This window comes from Seriola dumerili, unplaced genomic scaffold, assembly GCF_002260705.1.
Source record: "Seriola dumerili isolate Sdu_G_001 unplaced genomic scaffold, Sdu_1.0 BDQW01000088.1, whole genome shotgun sequence".
In the NCBI taxonomy this organism is placed as follows: domain Eukaryota; kingdom Metazoa; phylum Chordata; class Actinopteri; order Carangiformes; family Carangidae; genus Seriola; species Seriola dumerili.
Genome location: NW_019174343.1, coordinates 14,095,381 through 14,120,763, shown reverse-complemented (window position 1 = coordinate 14,120,763; position 25,383 = coordinate 14,095,381). Strand labels below are relative to the sequence as shown.

Below are 25,383 nucleotides of genomic sequence, written 5' to 3'. Positions count from 1 at the left end.
GGACCTGGGACAAAAACCTGGTACACTATAATCTGATTCTACAGGCGTTTTGTCCCAACAAGTACAGTTTTGCGAAGCTTCTTTTATACTCATTCTTACACTTTCTCCCCTGGTGAGTGAAACAACAGTGGGCGGCGAGTGAATTTGAACTAATCCCCTCTTCTCTTCGGACCCGCCACCCCCCCCCCGGGAGCCGTGTGAAGGACCCCTGAAGGAGGCCAGGGGCCAGCAGCGGGGGCCCCCGTCCTGCTGCAGCAGCAGCACCACTCGCAGTCAAGCAGCGGGACTCCAGGCTCTCACTTCCCCAGCTGCTGACGTCAGCTGGCAGCCTGGGCTGTGCTCGCCGCTCCGCACATAGCGCCGAGAAAAATGCTGCTCTCCGTACCGCCAAGGGCAGGAATCAACCCATACAACGGCTATAACAGCAGAAACAGCAAAAAGGTAAACGCTTTCGGGCTTTTCCTTAATTTTCGGCTTGTTGGCCTTGCAGGGCAGTACGTCTGTGTCTGTCGCGACAGAAAACGGCTTGTGACAGTGAGCTGCAGTGTCCTTGAAAAGCGAAACGTACTGAATTTAACTCAAGACTTGGTGGAGTAAAAATACAGCTCACAGAGCAGCCGTGCCCCGTGCTAGGTCTAGTTGGGGAATTGGCTTCTGCTCGGACCTGTCATGTTGGACGCCTGGTGTTTTATTTGGTAGCATTTGTGTGTGTGTGTGTGTCTGTGTGTGTCTGTGTGTGTATCTGTATGTGTATGTGTGTGTGTGTATGTGCGAGTGTGTGTGTATGTGTGTGTGTGTGTGTGTGTGTAGCTTACTACAGTAAGGATGTCGATATGGCTCTGCTCACTCATATGAAAAAGTCAATGGTGGAGAGCAACTTTTATGGGTAACTGTACCGCGTTGGGATAGCGCGTCTGAGCCGGGATGTGTTTGTGGAAGTGGGGGTAGGGAGGAAAGGCAGGCTGAGGGAAACATGTTTCAAAATGAATTCTGCCTCTTCCTCCGTGTGCTCATATCTAGTGTTACATTAGCTCTTCATTGTCTGCGCTGCCGCGTAAGTTTGCAAAGTTTTTTTTTCTCTCGTTTCCCATTTGAAAGTGGAGTATGCCCCACCCCTTGAAAAATCCCACCAGACCATGATGACTACATTCCCAGAATTATGAATCGCGCTCTCGTGGTTACATTCACTGTTGACATTGTCACTTTTTTAACCAATATGTGAGGGAAGGATACTCTAATGCAGACGTATGAAACATTTTTTTTTTTATCTACAGTAGTACAACAGTAGAAAAAAACCCCGAAAAAACTCAAGATATGAAAATGCTAAAATGCCAAATTATGAATTTATGACCCGGATTTTCAGTATTTTCTTTTTAGAAAACTTTTTTACTACCAAAAATCCCTTTTCCTGCGTAGAGTATTTTGATTTGGTAAGGCTGAGGTCGTATATATCATATATCTTCTCTGTATGGACCATAATGACTCATTAGGGGTGGTAAAAGCTCTTTCATTGTACATGGATTATATATTCACAGTAGCTCCTCATTTCTGTCTGTCCTGTCTGCCTTCCTGTGTTGCTGTGTTCTCCTGAATGGCATTTTGAAAATGTATATTGACGTACTGTCTTTCTGTGATCTTGGGCACCGCCTGGCTGCTCATCCTCCCAGATCTGATGTCAACACTTGTGCCTCTCTGAGGAAAACAGCATTGTCTTTGAATTGTTTGTCTTACACACACACACACACACACACACACACACACACACACACACACACACACACACACTCATACACATAATGCGGAATTTATTTCAATGAACTAACATTGGATTTTTTTTACTGGATATACATTTCAATGCAGTTCTTTACTTGAGCTACTAGTTTTGACCAAATTGTGTTTCTGTGAGGAACCTATTAGAGAAAGATTTCTTTCCCTAAACGATCAAAGCAATCTATTTTTTTATCTCTCCAGGGTCCAATAAAAATGTTAAATGTCACTTTTTAAGTACACACTGTACGGGCAATGAAGGTGTCAGCACTTGCAGTTTAATTTGGTCATTTTCTGACAATATGTTTAAATTATGTATAAAGCGGCCATTTTCAATATAGGCTATACATTCAGTGTAAACAAATGATTCTTGTTGTTGCTACCCCGTGTTTACAACAGATTTTATATGACAAGATTGCACTTAAAGATTAGTCGATTAATTGATCAGTAGATAGAGACAAATAATCGTCAGCTGTTTTGATAGTAGATTAATCACTTCATTTTTCAATCTCTCTCTCAAATTAAATGGCAACTGGACTTGTATTTGTCTGTGGAAGACGTTTCGCCTCTTATCCAAGCGGCTTCATCAGTTCTCATGTATTGGTCTCTCTAGTCCACACTAGTCTGACGAATTTCATTTTTCAAGCAAAAATTTTTAAAAAGTGCCAAATATCTGTTTCCAGTATTAACATGTTCTGCTTGTCTTTGTCATGTATCCCTGTGAATGGAATATCTTTGAGTTTTGTACTTTTGGTCAAATGAAACAAGATATTCGAACACATCACCTTTGGCTCTGGGCAGCTGGGACAAGGATTTTTTTTTTTGACATTTCATAGACTAAACAGTTAAGATTAGCCGATTAATTAATAATGGAAACATTTGTTAGTTGCAGTCCTAATTGTATTTTTTTTTTATAAAATGTAAGTCACATTGTAGTTATTTGTATTTTAAGGATCATTCTCTTCCAGTTGTTTTAGTGGTGGCAGTGGTGCTACAGTTCACACAGAGGTCAAGTTCCTGTGTTGTGATTTCTAACATTTCCTCCTCCCACCTCCATCTCCTTCTCATTCTTTCTATCTCCCACTCATATTCTGCCATACCTGAGCCGCTAAAGTACACAAAATAAAAGTCCAAACGCAAAATAAACACGTGAAGGGGTGAGAAAAGCGCTCTTTGTGCATGCAAGGTGATTACAGAGCCCAACAACTAAAAGGCGTTTGGTTTCTGTTGTGCTTAAAGCAGCTGCTCCTCCCCTGACTCAGCACCTCATTTCCTCCCTCAAATAAATAGAATTAATGTTCTTAAATCAAATTTGGTCGGTTTCCGTGTAAAGCTTCCTGGATGGAAAAATAACAGGAGGCGGCTTGTCGCTTCTCAAGGTATCATGCGTCTCGCTCAGGGCCTCGACGAAAGGCTTGTTTTTGTACTTGTCAATCAGATTTTTGTTCTCTCCTTGGCTGGAGTCCTCTTCAACAGATGTGATTTAAAGCTCTGGATGCCTCTAAACATATTCTGTCGGATCAAAACACAAGTAGAGATTAAGAGAAATTAAAGAAACAAATTAACTGCAGCATTAAATTGTCACACAGATGCAGAGGGTTTCACTGAAGAGTGGTTTAATACATGGCAGAAAAAAACCTGATTGTTTAAATCAGTGATTTTACTCTTTCACTCTGAACTCCACAACCTCCCAGACATCACCAGTGATTCCTAGTTCTTGGCCTATGTGAACCCATGCTCCTTTTTAAGCATATTTTTTTTACTGTTATGACATTTCTCCTTGACAACACTCAGAGCTTGACTGCTGTACACGACAGAAGTAGAATTTTTAGAAATAAAAATAATTCTCCTGGACAGAACAAGTTTGTTAAAAAGCCTGTCACGCAGGCAACTAAAGAAACATTGATTTTACTTTGTAACATAGAATCCCACGGCTAAAAGATGTTCCCAAAGATGGATCCGTAGTCATCATAATGAATGACTGTGATTTCAATGTTGAGCAATGTGATTTTAGCCCAAACTGTGTTGTCCTGGATGCAAAATTGTGGAAAATCTGTTGGGATTGGCTGAATAATACAATGACAGGTTTTTATTACCGCAAAGAATTTGGAAACAGGGTTCAAGAGTGGAAAGTGTGAAAGCAATGCTATGACTTTCAGTGATGGTGATGTAGTAATGACATAGATATTCAATATTGGAATAGATTAAAATGATGGATGGCCAGCGGTCGGTAAAAGTCATAATAATAATATGTGATTAGAAATGAATAAGTGATGTTAAGTGTTGGCGTATGTTGCTTAACTTAATAGTGGATGCGGTTGTGAACACTGTTGCAGACAAATATATGAAGTTAGTGACCAGAAAGTTGCTCAAATGTGATGCGATGGTTGAGCACCATTGGGTTACTGCTGTAGATCTATAATATAGTACACATTTCAAAAACAAATGGTTGGTGTTGTAGATGTTTAAACACGAGGGTGTTCTAATCATTATTAGAAAAATTAGGAGAAAAGTAGACAGTGTTTATAGACAGTATTGCCGACAGATTTTCATTTAAATAGATATCTGACTCTAACGACACTGACACTGTTGAATTGGCTGCTAAACAGCTAAAACTCCATTTTCCACATTTTGTCTTGACTTCTTCTCGTTCTTCTGTATTATTTTCTCTTGCAGGATGATGCTTGTGTGAGAATTTTAGTCAGCCACTGTCTAATCTCAGAAGTCATCAATTGTGTCAAATGTCAAAAGTCAAGTGCCTATGAATGCCACAAACAAGGGGAGTTTTCCTAACAGTGTGTGATCTGTATTTGGTTCACCCTGCAGCTGTATTGTAAGTTTGTACAAAAAAAGAAGAGTGAAAGAGAACAAAATGTTCAGTGTGATTGATCACTCTACTTACAGTATGTCCAACACGTTTCAAGTCTGTGCAAGTACATTTTGTTATCATACCATGAACTGAAACAAACCGACGTCAAGGAGCTAGAAAATCAAGCTACAAATGTACGTCATACTTTGTAAAATTGCCAGCAGTGATATGAATTATACTTGGTTTATAGTAAATGGGCAAAAACATGAAAAACCCACCTGTATTATCCTTTAAACAGAAATTCAAAAGCATGTCACTAAAACAAGAAAGTAATTTAGAGCAAAGAATCCAATTAAAACATTTCACATTTGACCTGACTGACCTGACTTTTGCCAATTTAAACCACCAGTATTCCAACAATAAAGATTTGACTAAAACCTGAAATGTCAAAGGAGACATGATTGTCTAAATGCATAAATTTCAGTGTTCCTCTAAACATGAAAAGTTTAAAGGGATAGTTCAAGTTATTTGACGTGGGCATATGTGAGGTGCTCATGAATAGTTGCTACATTACCTGCAGCAGATTCTGTTCAGCGTGCTCCCAGTTAGGAAAGCCGACCGGGACCACCGGCGGAGTGGCAGAGCTATGTGTTGCTATGCACGTGGCCACCAGAAAAAATGTGTTTTAGACACTTTTAAAAACGCCCGACGAAACAATCCAATATCCGTTTAAATGTATGCTTCAGGTATATTCTTTTTAGCGGTTTATCCTCCTGTGAAAACAGCACTCTCCTTTTGCACTACATTTTTAGTACCACTGAACTATATCCCTACGCACAAGTGCATCTACGGAGCACACTGTATCGCGGCGCTTTCTGATTCTCTCAGCTGACCTGCAGCTGCGGCGTAGTAAAAGGGATCTGTAAATAAAATTGCAACTGACTTAATTTTGTTCCTCAATACTCCTAAATGTCAATATCTGACTCAAAAATCCAGTATGGGTTGGGCTGTACTGCCAATCTGAATCCTGCATTCTCAAACAGCCCTTTTCCACTACATGGTACCAGCTTAACTCAACTAGACTCTACTTGCCAAATCTGGTTCAGCAAGAGTTGTGGTACCCGGTTCCAAGCGAGCTGAGGTGGTACCAAGCGGTGATGTCAAAACCCTGCAGACCCATGATTTTTAAACAGCCAAGCGACCGTACACTACTCACTGTCGCCTGTTAGATTTCTGTTAGTTATTATCACAATTGAGGAGGTGCAGACGTTTCTCTGCTTGGTATCCCTTCGAAATTCATGTGTGTGTCATGTTGAAGATGACATCACGATAGCTTTGTATGTTGTCGCTATAGTAACAAAACCGCATCTAGAGGGTTTTCTCTGCAGTGGAAAAAAGTACCTGGTACCAAAAGTGAGTAGAGTAGAGTCGAGTTGGGTCGGTACCATACGGTGGAACAACGCTATAAGGCTAAAATAATGACTTGGTAATCTGACTTGAGTTCCATTTTCTTTTCCATATGCCACACACACTCGCTGTCTATAAAAGGCGCTGAACACATATCAAATATGCTTATGCTTAACTGCGTGTTTGTAACAACTCCACAACAGGAAATACATTCCATAAACAAATAATTGCTGTCTACTGCACTACTTTTACGTTAGTGTATTAAACCAGCTGTTCCACTGCAGTGACTCTATCCTCGCTGAACTCTCATGTACAGTCACCTTTGTCCTTTTGGCCTTCTGCCAGGTATATGTTTATCTATCTCTTTGTTTAATGTGTCAGATGTTTTGGATTGGTCTCCAGCTTCGGTGCCAACCACATGAACTGGCCAAGGTGAACAGGTAGAGAGGGAGACAGAGTCCTTGGAGAAAGCACAGCTGTCAGAAATCTGATGCCAAGTACCGCAGTGATGCCAGACGCTCGGTGTGCCTCACATTTTGTTAGATCTGAGCTGAGCCGAGGGCCGGTGTTTGTAGGTATCTGTTTCCAAGCTCCCCAGCTCTTGTCACCTGACCTGGCTTGAAAGCCAGTGCATGCATGTGCGTTTGCACTGTGCATGTGCATCAAGGTGTGATCGGCAACATTAATAGACAGACAGTTTGAAGAGTAATAGGTGCCTGTGAAGAGACAAAACGAAGGGGTGGGTTAGAGACGGGAGAGGAACGAGTCTGGGCGTGAGTCTGGTGTCCCTGTCACCTGGTTGGAATGCAGAGCTCCTCATTCAAATGGCTGTGTGATAAGATCAGGAGCAGAGACAGAGGATTTCCTGCTTGTCGCCATAATGCAGCTCACCGCTTTACTAGACACACAGTCCTCACCTAACCCTCGGCTAACATTTTTACAGGTCCCTAGCTTATGTTTTTAAGGTTATCATCATGTTGGTTTTCTCCATACAGTACTGTTGATGAGACAGAGAATTTAGTGAGGGTGTCATTTGACAAATTCATAGTTAGACTTTTTTTCTGATTTCCATCAATATAGCAAACAGAAACTGATTTGGTTATACAATCAGATGTCTCTTCTCAAATTTTTGTTGATGCTTCAGACGTGAACGTTTGAAGTAAAAAATCTCTTTCCCATGACTCATTCTCCTTGCTGGTCCTAAAGCAAAGCTGGCGCAAAGCAGCAGCTCAGCAGTGTAATTCTATACAAGCTGGAAGCTGTGTCCACATTCAGCGAGGCTATAAATCTGTGCATTAGCATGTAAGTCGGTCAGCTGGTCAGACAGTCATGGCTCTTTCCTGCCTGAGGAGAAGACAGGCGCTCCACTAGGGAGCAGGCAGGCAGGACATGGGAAGGCGGGCAGACCCCCCAAGAGCCAGGAAATCCATGGAATTCTGCGGGTCAAACTGGGGTCAACTGGAGAAGCCCCACAGGGACAGACGGAGATAAAAACAGAGGTGGAGTGAGTCTAAAAAGAGGGTTGGTCATCTAAACAGTTGTACCTCTGCAAAGAGATACAGTGGCAAGCATTTAAAGTGGTCCTATGAATGATATTTTAATGCCAATACATAAAATAAATATGTACTGCACATTTTTTGATGTATTTATAGTTTAAAGTCAGTCAGTACCAACGACATGCAGCATTTGAGACAGAGACTTCCTGTCAGCTTCAGAGTCCAGATGTAAGTTTACATCAAGATGGAAAAAACGGTCTTATTTATAGAAATGTTCTTGATTTTTATCTTTAGTTTAGCCCTAAAAATATCCAGTGATATTTTTGAGTGTTGCGTCTCTGAGGTTTGTCTTTGATCCGCAGTAACCCCTGAAAGTGACCTTTGTTACAAAGCTAGTTTTCAACTTTTCTTTAATTGTATTTTAATTTTAAGCATGGAAGACTTCTCAGTGTGAAAACTAGTTAGTTCTTTGAAATTTAAACTCTCATCTTGCGTGTTGTCCCTTATTCTCACCAAAAAGCCATATGTTGTTTCCTGAGGCTTCAGGTTTCAAATATTTCTAGGTTCACGTCAGTGGTGGGAAATAACTAGCTGTATTACTTCAGTATCTATTCAGATGAGAAAACCCCAATTGATTTTCAATTTCGGTGAATACACTTTCTTTTAGTATATCTTAAATAGCAGATTCCAGAGGTGTATTTTTTAGAAGACAGAGGAACTGAAAACTGTATGTGATCAGTCTGTCTGTTGCAATTTGTCTAGCACTAAATGAATCCAAATTGATCAGGATTGCTGCGTCTCTAATGGATACTTGGTTATGGGACTGAATCTTTGAGTAAGTGATGGACTCAGAGCGATGGACTAGTACTGAAATGATTAATAGTTAAACTGATGAGTCAATGAACAGAAAATTAATTGCCATTCTCATAACTTTCATTTATTAAGTAAAACAGTTTCCATTGTTTTCAAATGTGAGTATTTACTGTTGGTCTCCTTATAATTGATTAATCATGGTGGGACAAAGCAAGACTAAATGTTACATGAATTGACACAAATGACGAATGAGTGAAAATAATTGTTGCAGCCCCAGATTGAATACATGATTCATCTGCATTTGCTTTTTAGTTCCCATTAATCCCAGAACAACGACTGATCAATCAAAAAAAAAAAATGGAAGGGCAGGACCTCAACCGAAAACATAGAAATCCAATACATAGTTCTCACTAAAACAGTCACTAACCAGCTGGGCTTTGTTTCTTTAACTTGATTCGTTCAGTTTTCATCTGCAGCTTAAAACAGATGTCATACTGGGACCCACTACTTTAACAGGAAGCTTACAAGTTTGTTATTTAGCTTGTAATACTTTTAGATTTAAGGATAGTGAGCTGAGCATAAATTAAACCTCATGTCACTGAGAATATAAAGTTTAAAATACTTTTGTACCCAGACAGTGTAATGAGGGCAATTATACTTTTATGTGCATAAGTACATCTGAGCATTTTCTCTGTACCAGTTTGTACTTCACTGAAGGTGAGCTTTCATGTTTCTGTAATCACTGACTGATTACTTTCAATGACAGGTAACTTACCTGTTACAGACTTAGTTTTTTAATTTCCAAAGATTAAACACAAAGCTCAGACTTATTTCCACAAAAAGGGTCAATATTTTTACAAGCCAGCGTGCTGTGGCAGTATAAATGTGTATGCAAGTGTGTCTGTGTGTATGCATGAATGCATGCGTGTGGTTGTAGGCCCATGATTTAAGGGGTGTTGTTGCAGTGATGTGCTTCTCATACAGTCTGGAGCTTGGCTAGGACTTGGCACTCTGGTAAAGAGTGTGTGAATGAGATTATAGGCCTCTGCCGTCCTGTTCTTTCATTCACAAATTAGCCGCCCCCAAAAACGTATTCATTATGAATTACACTGTGACAAGATAGATAAACTTCTGCAGGAGGGCTCGTGCTGTATTTGCCCTGAAGAATGTGTGTTTTCCACTGCCCGTGAAAAATTAGTAGACTGACAGAAATAAAAGAACGATGCTTTATGTATTTTTCAAATGTACAGGGGGGTGGACAATCGACATAATAGTTCACTAGCTCTGAAACAAATGTACTATTTTTGTTGATGCTGTGTTGATTTTAGGATGTAGTTTTTTGAGCTATGGCTTTGAATTAAGTGCAAAATTTCCATCTGTATCTTTCTCATTTTTAAGCAAGAATTTTGGTTCGCCCTAGTCGCCTAATAGCTAAAATGCATACCATACAGCCACTATGTCCCTGTTTGATTTCAGGAAATAAAGACAAAAATGCCAAATATACTATACATATAACATACTGTGTGTGTGTGTGTGTGTGTATATATATATATATATATATATATTATATTATATATATATATATATATATATATATATATAAACTTAACATGGATATTTACATTGGTTGTTAGTGTTAGTGTTCAGTTTAAAAATGACTAATTTAAATATGGTTTCTTGACATGACAAAAATAACTTTAGATTCTTAAACCATGAGCGTAACTGAAAATGCGTTGAGTTTTATGTCCAGTCCTGTATGTACATCCTGCTGTTTGTGCCTTCTTATCCGTGGACATGATTGTGTAAATATTCCTGGAATGAGAGAGTTGAAAGGAAGGAACACAAACGCCTCTTGTCTTTGTTTTACTTTGAGCAGGTCGTGTCCACATCTTTTACCAAACATGAGCAAACACATGCAAACTTTCCAGGTAGAGGAAGAGAGCGTTATCCCTAGAGGAATGAGTCTGTTGTTGTTGTTGAAGCGGCTGCCATGCTGCTGGCAAAATAGAGGTCAGAGGGGCTGTCTTAGAGGGGTTGCATGCCTTATGGATGGCGTCTAATTAGCGGGATTGGTTGATGTTGCTGGTGGTCCTGGTGTGACTGTGTCTTCCTGCTGGGCTTTTCCTAAACACCAGCAGTCTGATCAGTGACCCTGTCCTCCCTCCTGAAATTAACCCATTGTCCTCCTGTCGCCTCCGTCCAGTCTGTCTCTCAAGCGAGACACTCCCGCCTCACAGGACCCTGCTGAGCTCCGCCAGAAAGCATATTTGTCCTCATTCCTTCATACGCAACATTTGGTTGTTAAATGGATGTGATTAAATTCATCTTCTCACGGCAAACAGACACAACATTTGCCGGGTCTGGCGAGCATGGTGTGTATTGAAGTGCTGCTATTTATTGCCTCAGTCTTATTTGGAAAACTGCCAGTAGATCTATTCCTGGAGAGAGTGGTCTTTTTTTTTATTATTTCTTGAGTTCTTGACAGCCAAAGTGATAATGAAACCACATTTATTCCAATGAAATATATTCATCTACATGGTTACACAATCTTTTGTTTGATTTCTCCAAGGAGAGCCAGAATCCCATAGTGAGATGAGATAAGATGATGCACTGGTTGTTTCGCAACAGCCTTTCATGTTCCTAGTGGTGAGTCATTGACTAGGTGAATGCCGTCGTTTGCGACTAGTATTCACTCATAGACTGAACAAAAGAACCCAAAATAAGAAATGAGGAGGAGGTTTAGCGGTGGTTGAAGTAGACATCAGGTCATCACACGTGGTCACAACATGAACATGTTACTGTGTATCGTCATATAGTAATCATCTCCTGGTGTGCTGTTGTTATTCATCTCTTTGAACTCCCCTTTGTTTTGATAAACAGACTTTGCATGTAATGTGGACTGAACTGAACTCTGTTCCTCGGGATCTTGTTAACTGTTAACTGTGGACACTGTTTGTGAGGGAAATGTCAGATTACAGTATTGAACTCGAAAAGAGAAAGGAAAGTGAAAAACGCAAGCTTGAACCGAGGAGAGCGATCTTATATCAATAGTATGACCTGCTTTTATCAGTGGAAGCAGAATCAGAGAAAGAAATGTACGAATTGTCAATATCTAGTCTGTTATTTAATTCTGCATCGTCAGACTTACTAAATGTTGGTCTGAGATCTTTAAATCTTGGGTTTTGATACACACCACAAGATTTCTTTGTGGTTCCAAAAGTAAAAAAGATGTTACCCAACATGGAGAAAACATAAGAGGCCCCTTTCCCCTATATGGAGCAGGCAGCCAAGAGGCCCCATATTCTCCTCAGAAAGCAGTATTGGTGAGCGTTGACATGAGGGCTGTATGATATCACTTTTCTCAGCTCCCACATAATCATGTGTCTCATGCAGGATTGCTTTCCATCTCCAAACATCTCACACTAAAAGAATTCCTTTGAGTTTTTCACACTTTGAATTAAAACTAACAGCATTGTACTTGTCCTTTATTTACTGATGTTTTTTTCTTATGGCAGCAGGCCTATGTGTCCTCCGGCCACCAGATGGCGCCCCCCAGTCCCAACACCAACAGCAGCAGCAACAGCAGCAGCGGGGGAGGGGAACAGCTGAGTAAAACGAACCTGTATATCCGCGGCCTCCATCCGGGAACCACGGACCAAGACCTGGTCAAACTCTGCCAACCGTGAGTGATTTCGAAACTGAAATGAATATTTCTTTTTGGAAGCAGCACAGCAAGGAGAAATTGGAAGTCCCAATTTTAAAGGAATATCCTGTCAATTTGTGGAATACGCTTTTTTCCATTCTTGCAGAGATTTATGTGAGAAGATTGATACCACTCTTATGTCTGTATATTGTTAGGAAACTACAGCAGCAGGTTAGCTTAGCTTAGCACAAAGACACGGAGGAAAACAGCTAGCCTGACTTTGTCCAAAGTTCAAAAATACAACTCCAAATAATTTGTGGTTTTATGGGGAGTTATGTGCCGTAACTGTTTCTTGGTGAACAACAGCTGGGAACAGTGACTTCCCAGAGTCTTGCTGAGGTGTCTGTCAACAAGTAGAGATGCTAGACAGACGGATGAACTGTTGTTTCATCATGAAAGAATCACATTACGTAACTCTTTCTTAAACCACAAATAGTTGTTTTTGCATTTCTGTTTGTGTGTGGATACATATGGCTACAACATGTTAATTAACAAATTTAGAAGTGTGAGAGAGCCAGGCTAGCTGTTTCCCCCTGGGTGCAGTCTTTATGCTAAGCTAGGCTAATGTTGGCTCCGGCTGGATAGGAGGGGTAGTGAATGAGTAAATGTCCCAAAATGTTGACCTATTTCTACCTCATGGAGATACATGTAAGCCTCAATTACAGACACCAAATGATCAAGCAACAACATTTTACTAATGTGTAAGCTATGCAGGTACCCAGGCCAAAGATAAAATGTCACTTAGATGAAAAAAAGGATTAGGCAAGGCTTGTCCTAGGGCTGAAGTATTTGATCTCTCGATGATAAATGTAAAGTTGTATCAGGTTTGGCAGTGGTTTCTGGTACAGTGTATGGTCTTTTAATGTGAACAGTCAAAGTAATTTGTTTGTTTCAGCCTTTTCCAACTTTATTGCACATTCAGAGTTGATTGGCTCAAAAAGGCCTGTTAGTATTTATCCCTTCATGTTGAATCAGACTACAGTCTGACTGTAGCTGGCTGTACATTCCAGTCCACGTTAACTGGAACAAGTTTGCTTTAGCTATTTATCTTTGATGCTAAATTGGAGAAAGAGTCATGTTGAAAGTAACTTCTCGTGAGCAGATAACATCTGTGCTCTCTGGAGCGTTGCTCTTCATCTGTTGGACACATGAAATTAAATTGTTTAAGGCCATAATTTGATGTTCAGAAAAAGGAGCTGTTTAGGCAGGAAGGAAGGAAAAGTGGTTTGTGAATAGGAATGCTGAATTACCACAACTATTGTCACTTTGATTAAATCTTGTCAATTATAGGAACACAATAAAATTGTCAGCAAAATGGTATAGCCTTAGAGGGAAATAGAGGAACGAGAGGATGGCTACAGAGAGTCAGGAAAAAGATGATACAGGGGTAAAGAAGGAGAGAAGGGGCCAGAGAAGGGTACAGTATGTTGCCTCCTCATGTCCTGATCTAACCTTCCACTTTTTGTGAGACTGAACTGGCTCAAAGACAGGGAACTAAGACTTACATACCCCTAGATAAATAGCCTAGCCTCAACAGTATGTTGAACTTTCAAATGCACACACACACTCACACTCACAGATGAAACCCGGTAATAAAGAACCCAAACTGGTTTTGGCTGCTGCAGGTCAGGGCTACGCTGTATCTCACAGAAGTGAATTGTGTACATTAGCCATGCATCTGTAATTTCCACGGATCATTCACAGTAACAACACATCTCCCTGAACAACCATTGGCCATAACTAATATAAACTGACTTGTTCACACTGTGACCAACACTACAGCTGCTCCTTCTTTAACTTTTGTGTTCGATGCTCCATTCGAACCGTTCTGACCAGACATGAGGAAACCTCGCAAACACCAAATCCACAAAGCAAATATACAGTACACGGCTCACAACCGATAATCATGTTGGAGAGTAGGTGCACACACTCGACCAATCAAAGAAAGTCTGAAATCTGCGGTTGGTTTGTGAAACACAGGGACCTGAGTTTAAAAGCGGGAGACTAACAGAGAAGTCATTGTGGAGTGGTAGAGGAGTGGAGAGAGGTCGGAGGCTTTAGGGGTGGGCGGGAGGGCTACCCTTGAAGGGGAAACTTAAATGAGTGGGAAAAGAGTAGCATGGCCTGCTGGGAAAGAATGTCAGACAGCCGTATATGGGTCAGATCTGTCTTTTAAATCCCTTTGGCCTCCACAGAGTGGTGGGCTGCTGTTCTGCTGCAGAGCAGCTGAGGTAAGCCGAGGGTCACACAGTCACTGCCTTCAGACCTTTGAACTCTCCTGGAGTCCCTGTTAGGAAAAACATGAAAACATGAAACGCAGCTTTTGTTTTTCTTTGTCATGCTTCTGATGAAAACTCCCACTGGTCAATAGTACTGAAGTGTTTTTCAGGCTGGACGTATGAGCTTGAAACCAGGAAAATGTTCATGAGAGTGAGTTACTGCTATCATCAGAATAATAATCATAGGAAAGGCCCTTCATTTCATTTATGGCCCTTCATTTAGTTTATGGTGATATAAACAAGGGTTTTATTATTATGTCATGCATACAACTTTTCCCAGCCTGCGTGGACAAGACGCCACCAGTTCATTCAAGCCAGATCCTGAATTCTGCGTATGCATTTTCAAACAATATCCCCAAAAAAAACCAAAAATAAAGACAACCAATTTGAATTTTTTTCTTTCATCTCTACAACAAAATTAAACAAATTACTGACAAAAACATTTACTTTGAAAAATCAGAATACATACTAATTATTTCAGCCATCTTTTTCCAGGTGTGAAAAAGCTTAAACACATGAAAATGTAATTATAATGTTTGTTCAGCTGTTCACCAGAATAATTCAGTACTGTACATATTTAAATTATTGTAGTATTTACAGCACTTCCATTTCTCTAAAATCAAACAGCTTGCACAATCTGTTTTCCAAGTAATTATCAAACCATTTGTACTGATTGGATTTAAGATTTGCACACACAGCATATACTGTATGTGTATATGTCTTGGATTGTGAACTTGTACTGAGCTTGTAGATACCAAACATTAGTCTGTGCTTCATGTAGTTTTTTTTTTTTTGATGATGATGATCAGACATTTTCTTATCAGACTAAATTTAGTCACAGGCCATGAATGGACAATGGTCTCAAAACAGGAAGGAAATGGCTTAAATTTAGCATCAGTGGGCCGTGTGTGTGAGTGTGTTAAAATATTGCGTTCTGAGGTTTGATATTAGTGAAAAGAGATTGCTGCTGCTATCGAACGAAAACCAGTCTGTTGCACTTAATTTATTCCTAATATTAGTGAAGATGAACTTGTGTTTATTTATCCATTTGAACATCACATATTGCGCCATAACTTTTGTATAGTCTCTTGAGCAAAAGTACACAGTAAATTTTGTACGTGTGATTGAGTCTGAAAATGTTTCTCTACTTGTGGCCAAGATAAGGCTCAAGGAAGTATAACCTTTCAGTTGGGCTTGAATGGGTTAAATTATATGAAGCTGGTGTATACATTCATGCCTAATGACCGCTTTGCAGCTGTTGGATGACAGTGGGAAACTATAAACATATCCTCTGCATAGGTCACAATGGATGATGAATTATTAATGTCTTCAGTGATTAGGTTTCATTTACAGTGTATCTATTCTTCATGCCAAAATTCACAATAATCAAGGACAGTGAGTCCCGAACAGACATTCTAGCTGTGTAAAATGAGATGAATGTGATTAACACACCTATCTAATTACGGCCTATTGCGGTAGCTGAAGTGAGGACATAAACCTTGTTCATGTGTGGATTTGCAATTTTTTTTTTTTTTGTTTCGTAGAAAGACGCATGTTCTAGATGTGTATGTACGTACTAGAAACTTAAGAGGAGCCAAGGCCATGACATTTTATCATAAATACTTTAGACTCTGGCGTCAGTTGTGACACAAGTCTCTGCTGTGACCGTCTAGTCAGGTCTGAGTCATCTGGGCAAATGTCCACTGAGACGAGGCAGGAGTGTAGGACCCAGCGGTGCGCTGCGATGGGAGGGTGGAAAAACAGAGAGAGGGAGAGGGACGTGGTGGGAAGGAAGGCGAACCGGAGGGGTGAAGCATCAGGTTACAGTGTACATTCCGCCCAGACGCCATGTCGTCCAAACAGAAGAACACCAGCCTCCCCTCACTGGCTAAATTCACCAGACAAGGACAGGTCTATTATACTGTAGTGCTGATGCACCGTCTTATAACACTGTGTTCCATTACTCTCCACATCTTACATAACACTTTTCATTAACTGCTTTTAAGGTGATTTTCATACCGTGAATGTTTTATGATGCTGCATTAACACATTAATTGATGCTCCTCTTTTACTGATTGGCCTATGTCATGTATTGCTATTGACAGCTATGGACTGAAATAAGAGATTAGGACACTGGCTTATGTTCCCCGTACCATATGACTTCTTGTACCAAGCATACAGTCAGTTTCCTTGAAAGTCAATAGACACTGCTACTGACAATACTTTCAAGCTTTATTTGAGCCAAAAATATCAGAGAGCAGAGCTCTATCTAGGAGAGAGGTGTGCGTTTGTGTTTTAGTCTGTGTGTGTGTGTGTGTGTGTGTGTGTGTGTGTGTGTGTGTGTGTGTGTGTGTGTGTGTGTGTTGTGTGTGTGTGTGTGTGTGTGTGTGTGTGTGTGTGTGTGTGCTAAAGACAGGCCTGGAACAAATTGTTTTTGGCCCTGAGGTGCTGTCTCCTGTCTGCCGAAAACAACGCCAGGGAACAGAGTTACTGTACAAACGGCAGACAAAGACAGAAGGGTGGAGACACGACAAAGTTTTCTATGACAGATCACATTGAAAAGACATTAATTGCGCAAAGGAGTATGTATTCATGTGTACACCTGTAGTCATGCAGCCTGAGGATGTGTGGCAGGATTGGTATGCATGTAGTAGGAGCAGATTCCTCTCTTTACCCCTCGGTCCCCTCATCTGTCATTGATCCTGTTTTCTGTATTCTTGTGTGTCGTTGAAGGTACGGCAAGATTGTTTCGACCAAGGCCATCTTGGATAAAACCACCAACAAATGTAAAGGTGAGTTGTATCACATGAACCCTGAGAGTATAAATTATGATATTTCATGACTGTTGCCATCACTTTTGTTGTGGGTTTTGGCTGTTTGGTTATTTAAGGAAGAGTTTGATACTATGGGAAACACCTTCATTTGCCTTCTTGCTCATTTATTTCTGTATTCTAAATCTGCAGCTACAGCCAGGAGACAGTTCGCTCAGCTCGGCCAAATAAACTACTCTGTCCAAAGGTTCAAACAAATCTGCCTACCAGCCCCTCTAAAGATCACTAATTAACATGTCATATATGTTTTTTATTTTATTTACAGAAACCTAGGGGCAGAGTCGGGCGAGCTGTTTCCCCCTGCATGGCCTGGCTTTAGCTGTAGATTTATTGACAGATATAAGAGTGGCGAGGATCATCCCGTCTAACTCTCAGCAAGACAGCGAAAGGGTTTACTTCACAAAAAAATGTCACAGCAGCTTTAACCCTAACCTTAACCCTAAATGTGTCTGTTTAACAGGGTATGGCTTTGTGGACTTTGACAGTCCAGCAGCGGCACAGAAAGCTGTTACAGCTCTGAAGTCCAGCGGGGTCCAGGCTCAGATGGCCAAAGTAAGAATTACCAAACTCCTCATCAGCTTTGTTATACAACTACCACCGCGTTTTACGCCCCAAATTTTCTGGTCACCGTGGGGTTAATGATCTGGTCTTGTCTGGCCCTTCCTCTAAAATGTATTGATCTCTTAAGAGCCTCCTGTTCAACTTTGATCCTCAAGAGTCGTTGTCCCTTTCTGCACAAGCACACCCTCGTCCTCTCTATCATGTAAAAGATAAACTGTTACATGCTGTGGCCTGATTGCCAGTGAGTGTCCTGTTGGCAAGGGTACAAGATAAACTCTGGTTTATAGGGAGGCGTGTGTTCTGTTATACTTCATTGGGTGAACCTGTGCCAATAATGGACAGTTGTATGAAGGATAAAATCAGGCTTGATGCAGACTGGACTTGTTATAAGCAGAAATAATCAATCCTCTCTGCCTATCTTTTCATTCTCATTTCGTCTCCTCTTTCTTCATCGCCCTCCTCGCTACTGTCTCTCTCCTCTCCCCTCACGCTCTCGTCTCCATGCTTGTGTACGTTGCTAACGTGCTCCTGTTGTAGCACTTGTTCTGAGCTCTTTGTCCAAGTGTCTGCAGTCAAAAAAGCAACTCTTGTCGGCCCATTAAGCTGATCCCTCTGGCTCTCAGGCTCCCCATTGAGGGAACCCAGGGGAGGGTGCCACTACACCCACTATCAATGGGACATGCACAATAGGCTGGCATTGTCCATCGTCTGGGCACAGGCCTGGGGCTGACACCAGCACTTAATACACTCCACCCCAATGTCCCTGCCCCCTCCGTCTGTCCTGCACCCAAACAGACCCACTGCAATGTAACACCGGGGTCTCCCTGAGCCCAGCCCAGGGAAACTGTAACAGATCCACACTGCCAGCTGACCTGAACCAGTCCAGTGCAACTAAACCCTGAGTCTAAGTTCACTGCACCTCCTCTGTAAGAGTGCCACTCAATCCTGTGTATTTCAATACCCGACAAGTGCAACTGGACACCAAAACTTGGGCTCACCCAGAGGTGTTGATAACCACTATATAAACCTAAATATACACAGCTGCCTCCGAGTCACTGGGTTACTTCAGGTCAGAGTAAACAGGTAATGGTCTGAGATCAGATTAGTGTCAAACTCTAGAGTGCAGCCTCACCTGTTTGCACCCTCACCATGGCTGCTGCAGCGTGTTGTTCACAAACACAATGAGCCACACCTTGCACTGTCTGTCCTCAAGAGTACGCTCGGTCCCTGAACAGGCCACCCCAGCCTCCGAGCTGTGGGCCCAGGGGAGCCGTGTGTGCAGGGCCAGGGAAACAATGGCAGAGTTATAAATAGAACCCTCCTTACTCAGACTCAGACGTCAGCTCCACATACAAGCAAGCAAGTACCCACAAACACACCTCAACACACCTCAACACACAGGGCTCACCAAGGGCCTGGCACAAAAGAATGCACTGAACACACAACAGCATTTTCATACGTACAACAGGCTGAATGTTTGCGAAATGGGATATTGTGTGTACTAGCTGAGGTAAAGCGTGGCTATATAAGAGAAACGCGAGGGAGTTTTTGTTCCATTGTAATAAAGCCTTGAACTTGAACTATCAGTCTTGTTTCATGACCTCCTGCTGTGTTGCCACTGTGTTACGTAATGTTCGTATTGCCGCACCCAGAATGACGACAGTCACAGAAAATAGGTTATCGCGTTGCCAGGTGGCTCATAGCTGAGAACTGATACTGGTACTCATATAGGCAATAAATCCTCGTTTAAGGTAGCTGGTGACAGACTTTAATACCATAAATACTTTATTAAATTCTTCATTGTCAGATCAACACCTGTGTCAAACTTGGCGGGGCTCATGTGCCTATACCTGTTTGACGCTTGGATCAGTCTCATTCATATGATTAGGACTTGAACTGTTCCACTTGCATCTGAGCATCAGTTTCTTTCATGCACGACTGAAAATCTTTATTATTTGTGGTTTGCAGAGCTGTGAGACTGCAGGAAGTGTTAGGTAAAAGAAGGGAGAGGATGGAAAATGAGGAGAAAAGAGAAGAGCCTCTTAATCAGTAGACACTCATCTGTCCTCTTTTCCTCTTTTCCTCTTTCCATCCCCCTCTTTCATTACCCAAATTACTCAAGACTCCCACCACTTCCTATCCTGTCACTTCCCCCCTTCTGTACAAAATATCCGCTTTTTAAGCTACTCGTTTCTCCCACCCTCCCTCTGCTCTATCCTCTTCCTTCACTCTCTGTTTTCCCTTCCCCTCTTTTTTAGCCCAGCCTCTTTTTTCCTGGTTGCCAGGCTCCTGTTGCTCTGTGAACTCTTTAACTTCATGCCTGGCTTCCTGTCTGCTTCTGCACAGTCACACAAAGTTTCACTTTCAAGCTAGTGCCATGAAATCAAGTCTTAATAATCTCCCCTCTTCATATTACTTGCAGCTATGGAGATCTCTTAATTGCACCATTCCACCAAAGTGCGTGACTTCATCCTCGCAGACAAATTCATATTTGCATGTGCCAGTATGTTTAAGTGTGCATGTGGATTTTAAAGAACCAGACAGGTTGAGCTGAGGCCGTGACACATGGACAGGAATGGGCGACAAATTATTCACGGTTTGAGTTTATGGTTCAGGCACTAATTGCTTGAAAACATTTTATCCATATCAGCTCCTATTACAAAATGATGTTTGACGTGGTGTATGAATATGATGAAGCATTAATGTGTTAAGAGTGATAGCAAGTGTGGATGGAAAGACAGCTCACACTGCTGCCTACACAGAAATTTTCTGCTGTGTGAAAAAGATTTCTGAAAGTGACAAGAAATTTTCCATTAGCGAATGCAAATGCAATAGCAAAGATGTTTGAAAGTGTCACGCTAAAATAAATGTTACATTGAATATGAAGCACTCTTGGCTCATATCCTCCAGTGAGATTGCAATAAGACAAAAAGTACCAATATTGCATCTCTTCATTTATGGGAAAAAAAAAAAAAAAGAAGAGGTTCTGTTTGTAAATGTTCTTCTATTTAAACTTCTGGTACAGCAACAGGAGCAGGACCCCACCAACCTCTACATATCCAACCTGCCAGTGTCCATGGATGAGCAAGAGCTGGAGAGCATGCTCAAGTCCTTTGGCCAGGTCATTTCCACACGTATCCTGAGAGATGCCAACGGGACCAGCCGTGGTGTGGGATTTGCCAGGTCAGTCTAAAGCGGCCTGGTATAATATTCAACTCCAAGGTGGCCCATAATGATTTGAGTACAGTTTGTGCTTTAAAGAAAATGTAGCCTTGAGTGCAGTCCTGACTTATCCAAACCTAATGTAAACAACACTCCACAAGAAGGATTAGATTTGACTTTGATTTGTATTTCAGAATGGAGTCTACAGAGAAGTGCGAGGCCATAATTCAGCATTTCAACGGGAAATTCATAAAGACTCCACCAGGAGTGCCTGGTGCGTGGAATGTTTGTTTTGTATTGTAGGAACCTGATATTGTTGTTGTTAGTGCCAGAGCGCAGTGTTTTTGTTCCCCACGGTGATCACTGAATTCACTCTCTTCTTTGATCCGTTGCTTTCACAGTGCCCACAGAGCCCTTATTATGTAAGTTTGCCGACGGAGGTCAGAAGAAGAGGCAGAACCAGGGGAAGTACCTCCAGAATGGAAGGCCCTGGGCTAGAGACGGAGACACGGTAACATGGACTATTTTAACTCATGACTCTTAAAGTTGGCTTCCTGTATTTACAAGTGAACGTCTCTTGTTGGAAATAAAAGCGAGAACATGTGTAAAAGTTTGATCATTATCTGTGTGTGTTAGTTCACTGTATTAGTAGAGTGCTGCACTGGGGTTTGCATGACCTCACTGGTTCTGAATCCTGTGTATTGTTTTCACAGGGAGGAATGACGCTTGCGTATGACCCCACAGCCTTACAAAATGGGTGAGTGGTATGCGCGGACTGACTGAAAACAGTCCCAACCCTACAGGAAAAAAAATAAGTGCAGTACTCCCAACTGCTGTAAAGTGCCGCCCTCTGCTGGGCATCAGAGGAACACAGAAATGTTGTCAATGTAGTCGGGGAGACATACTGGAGATTGCTGGCATGGTGCGGCTGTCCTCATGCTCTCCTCACATTTTACTCTCTCTGTTTGGCAGCTTCTACTCCTCACCCTACAGTCTGGCTCCAAACCGAATGATCGCCCAGACTTCCCTCTCACCCTACATGCATTCTCCTGTCTCTTCCTACCAGGTGGGACATTTCTCTGTATTCATAATTCAATTTTTCTTTTTTTCTTTTTTTCTTTTTTTTTTTTTTAAGCTTTTAAGCTGCCCGAATGCCAATTTTTTTCTGCTGCTTTTATAGTGCAGATTTATTGAGTCTACATAAGTTAACGGACACTCACGAAGGACCTCAGTCTGCAGCAATAATAGTATTTATCCAGGTTTCTTCTTCTTTTTCTGAACCCCGTCTGAAAACTTGCATGGGGGTTCTGAGTGAGCTGTGGGAGCAACAGATCCAATATGAGAGCGAGTTTCATTTTGTGTTTCCCGATCTGCAGGTACACAGCCCGTCCTGGATGCACCATCAGTCATACCTCATGCAGCCAGCTGTGAGTATCACTCACTCACTATCACTGCGCCTCTTCATTTTTCGATTTTTGGCTTTACCTGTGTGTGTGTGTGTTTGACTCACATGTGACTGATTTAAGCACATTAGTGATTATAGGAATAGTATCATATATCATTCATATTTGTGCATGTTTCTCTACGTTCACAGGGTACAGTTCTTACCCCAACAATGGATCACGCTATGTCCATCCAGCCCACGTCCATGATGGGTCCTCTTACCCAGCAGCTAAGCCACCTGTCCCTGGGCAGCACGGGCACAGTCAGTACCAGTCTCACACACACACACACACACACACACACACTGCACACACTGCACACACGCACAGACACAATGTGTACAGCAGAGACTTGTCCCCATAGCTGACTGTCTTTAAGTTTAGATATTCATGTTGAATACTACACACAATTTGTGTTTTCCTCTCTGCCTTCCCTACAGTATATTCCGGCCAACACAACTATGCAGGGGACCTACATCCCCCAGTACACCCCAGTGCCTCCCTCCAGTGTCCCAGTAGAGGTATGAAGCTAGCCTCAACCTCAGCTGCTAACATTTGAACCTTCATCTTTCAATTAAGTGGATGACCATTGATTATAATTCTTACAGGGACGTATTTACTAAAAAAGAAAACTGAAAAAGCTGCTGCTCTCAGTGCTCTAGATCTCAGTTATGTGTATTTTAAGGAGTGGCAGAGTTAAGGCACAAATGTAGAGGAGTTGACTATTCAACCTCTAGTTACTGAGGTGAACAGAGTGACCTGAGGGTTTGTGTGGTATTTTATAACAGGTGGAAGAATGCATCCTATTCCTTCATATCACTGAAATTCCACCAAGATGTTCAGTATTTCGCTTTTAAAAAGTTAGTTAATAGGGCCTTGAATAAAATGTTTAAAACCTGTGGCATCAACCTCATGAGATTTCGTGCTTTAGAAGATTATTATTATAAATTAATGAAATTATTCTTACTGGCACAGTTAAGCCGTGATAAGCCAACAAAGATTAGGGTCATATTAGCAGTCACTTTAGAGTTAGATTATCTTCTCATAGAATTAGAAAACATTTGAATAATGCTGTTTAAGTATATATATTTTTATATTCTGCCATGTATAAAGTTTTTCACTGCTTTTTCCCTGTGCTTTAGCACCCGGTGATATGCAGAATTAAATTGTGTAAAGAATACATTTGTCCTCCTTTAGTAATTAATGATAATTCTTCATTAATTAATGTATTAATATATATTATTTATACTGTATGTTTCCCATGTAATGTTCCTTTTTTGATATAGCACAGTGTGATGTCCTAACACGTAGTATGGGTCTGTATAAGATCCTTCATTATTCAGGTGAAGAAGCCTTTGCCTCTCATGAAGGAGATGGAGAATTATTTGATTTGAAACTTTTGGCACAGACTCCACAGTGCGTGTGCTCCAGCACTGCAGCAGATCCGGGCTGAGTGCTCTGCAGGAGGATGTCTGAACCTCTCTGTGCTAGGCAGCCTGTGGGATGAGCAACACAGTGAATGAGAAAAAGGACAGGTTTATGAATGGGTAGAGGCGAAGTAGTAAGCCAGGAACTCAGGCTGTGATTGAATGGATGAGGCTGGAGTAGAGAGAAGGGTGTGAAGGTAGAATTGGGTTAGTGTCATTGATAAACTTAAGCCACTCCTTGAATTAGGTAAAAAATTGCACATGTTAAAGGTCCCTCTTAGTAAATACGTCCTGTAGTACGCACTGGCTTGAGTTTAAGTGAACATACTACGCCTGTAAAATTGCATTCTTTGGTTCATCCACACGAAAGCATTGATGTCTTAAATTTGAATGGGGAGGGCAGTGGGAAAATACAGGCTGTTCATTTCTTCATTGCATCTTTAATAACATCTGTTTAGCTGACACATGGGCATGAATTACCAAATTTCTTAACCTCTTGTCTTTTTCAGGAAAATGGCGGTCAGCAGCAACAGGTTGCCATGGAGACTCCTGCAGAGCACACAAACTACTCGTACCAACACACCAAGTGAAGCTAAGGTAGGGCAGTGACATATGTCATGTTACTGTAGTAGCATACAGTAATGTAGGAGGATGTTTTTAAAATGCATGTTGTGTTTCAGACTCTGCTGGTCTACACTTTCTAGTCTGACTGGCTCTTTTCAATTTAAAGTCAAAAAGATACTTTGAGAGATGCATCATTTGTTTATGTGTTGTGCAGTCCTGTGCTGAGCTCAGACAGATGAGGCCTACACTGTTCGCTTCAAAGCAGTTTTACTGTAAGATAATCAAATTGGGGGGAAAATGAAAAACAGGAATCCTTAAAGCTGCACTAATAGTTTTATTTATTTTTTTATTAAAGCAGTAGATCAAATGACTAAGTGTAATTTGAAGTTGGTGGCTTGTAGTGACGGACCCACAGAAAACGAATTGCTTTTACAGAGCCTTTTACTGTCCTTTTAATGAAAAAGCTCTGATAAACCCACTGTATGCGCTACCAGCCCACCACCGCTGTTGCTGCAGGTCTGCAGGATGTGTACATCGTCAACTGTTTGCTAATACATACACCACAAGACAATACACCGGCAGAGAGCAGGTCTAGTGAAAAAGCCCCTTTATTTGCTAGTGAGGGATAATTGTTCAGTCAAGACATTATTCCTGCTAAGAAGCTCTTGAAATCTGTTTCTCATATTTAATTGCAAGCTCCTATTTGTATGAAGTTTTTTGTAAGAAACACAGACCATTTAGCAATTTTGCAATTTGACAGTTGACATTTGTTACACTGTGTAAAGTGGTTACTAGTAGTAGTAATAGTAGTTTAAGGCATATTGGTAACTGTTGTCAGAATACATCGGACACAAAGTTTTCTAAACTGCGAGCTCCGTGTTTTGAGCAGGGTCAGTGCACCAACACTGTGTTGTGTGTTTTCCAGCTCCCAGCAGGGTGGGGCTGAGGGCACGAAATGAATCCAACCAAACAGGATTCAGCTGGAAGAGATCTGTGCTCCATACCATCACCAAGCACCCGGACTTGAACATGGATAACAAAAGGAACGTGTGTGTGTGTGTGTGTGTTGGTTTGTTTGTTTTTTTGTTTGTTTTTTGTTTTTTTGGTTGTTTGTTTGTGTGC

At 41.4% G+C, this 25,383-nt stretch overlaps 1 protein-coding gene across 3 annotated transcripts; it reads left to right on the top strand.

Annotated features, from left to right (window-relative positions):
* Positions 1-327: 327 nt before the first annotated feature.
* LOC111221505 (RNA-binding motif, single-stranded-interacting protein 2-like) lies at positions 328-25,376 on the top strand. 3 transcript variants are annotated; one of them, XM_022744888.1, is made up of 14 exons: positions 328-441; positions 11,811-11,974; positions 17,008-17,066; positions 17,566-17,657; positions 20,692-20,849; positions 21,023-21,102; positions 21,230-21,339; positions 21,542-21,585; positions 21,801-21,894; positions 22,205-22,255; positions 22,423-22,533; positions 22,711-22,791; positions 24,207-24,294; positions 25,187-25,376. In XM_022744888.1, exons 1-13 carry the CDS (start codon positions 370-372, stop codon positions 24,285-24,287), a joined length of 1,197 nt encoding a protein of 398 aa, XP_022600609.1. In that variant the 5' UTR covers positions 328-369; the 3' UTR covers positions 24,288-24,294; positions 25,187-25,376. The 3 variants fall into 3 exon arrangements, with proteins under 3 accessions (XP_022600609.1, XP_022600608.1, XP_022600610.1); XM_022744887.1 differs by having other exon boundaries at positions 11,808-11,974; XM_022744889.1 differs by lacking the exon at positions 22,711-22,791 and having other exon boundaries at positions 11,808-11,974.
* Positions 25,377-25,383: the final 7 nt, after the last annotated feature.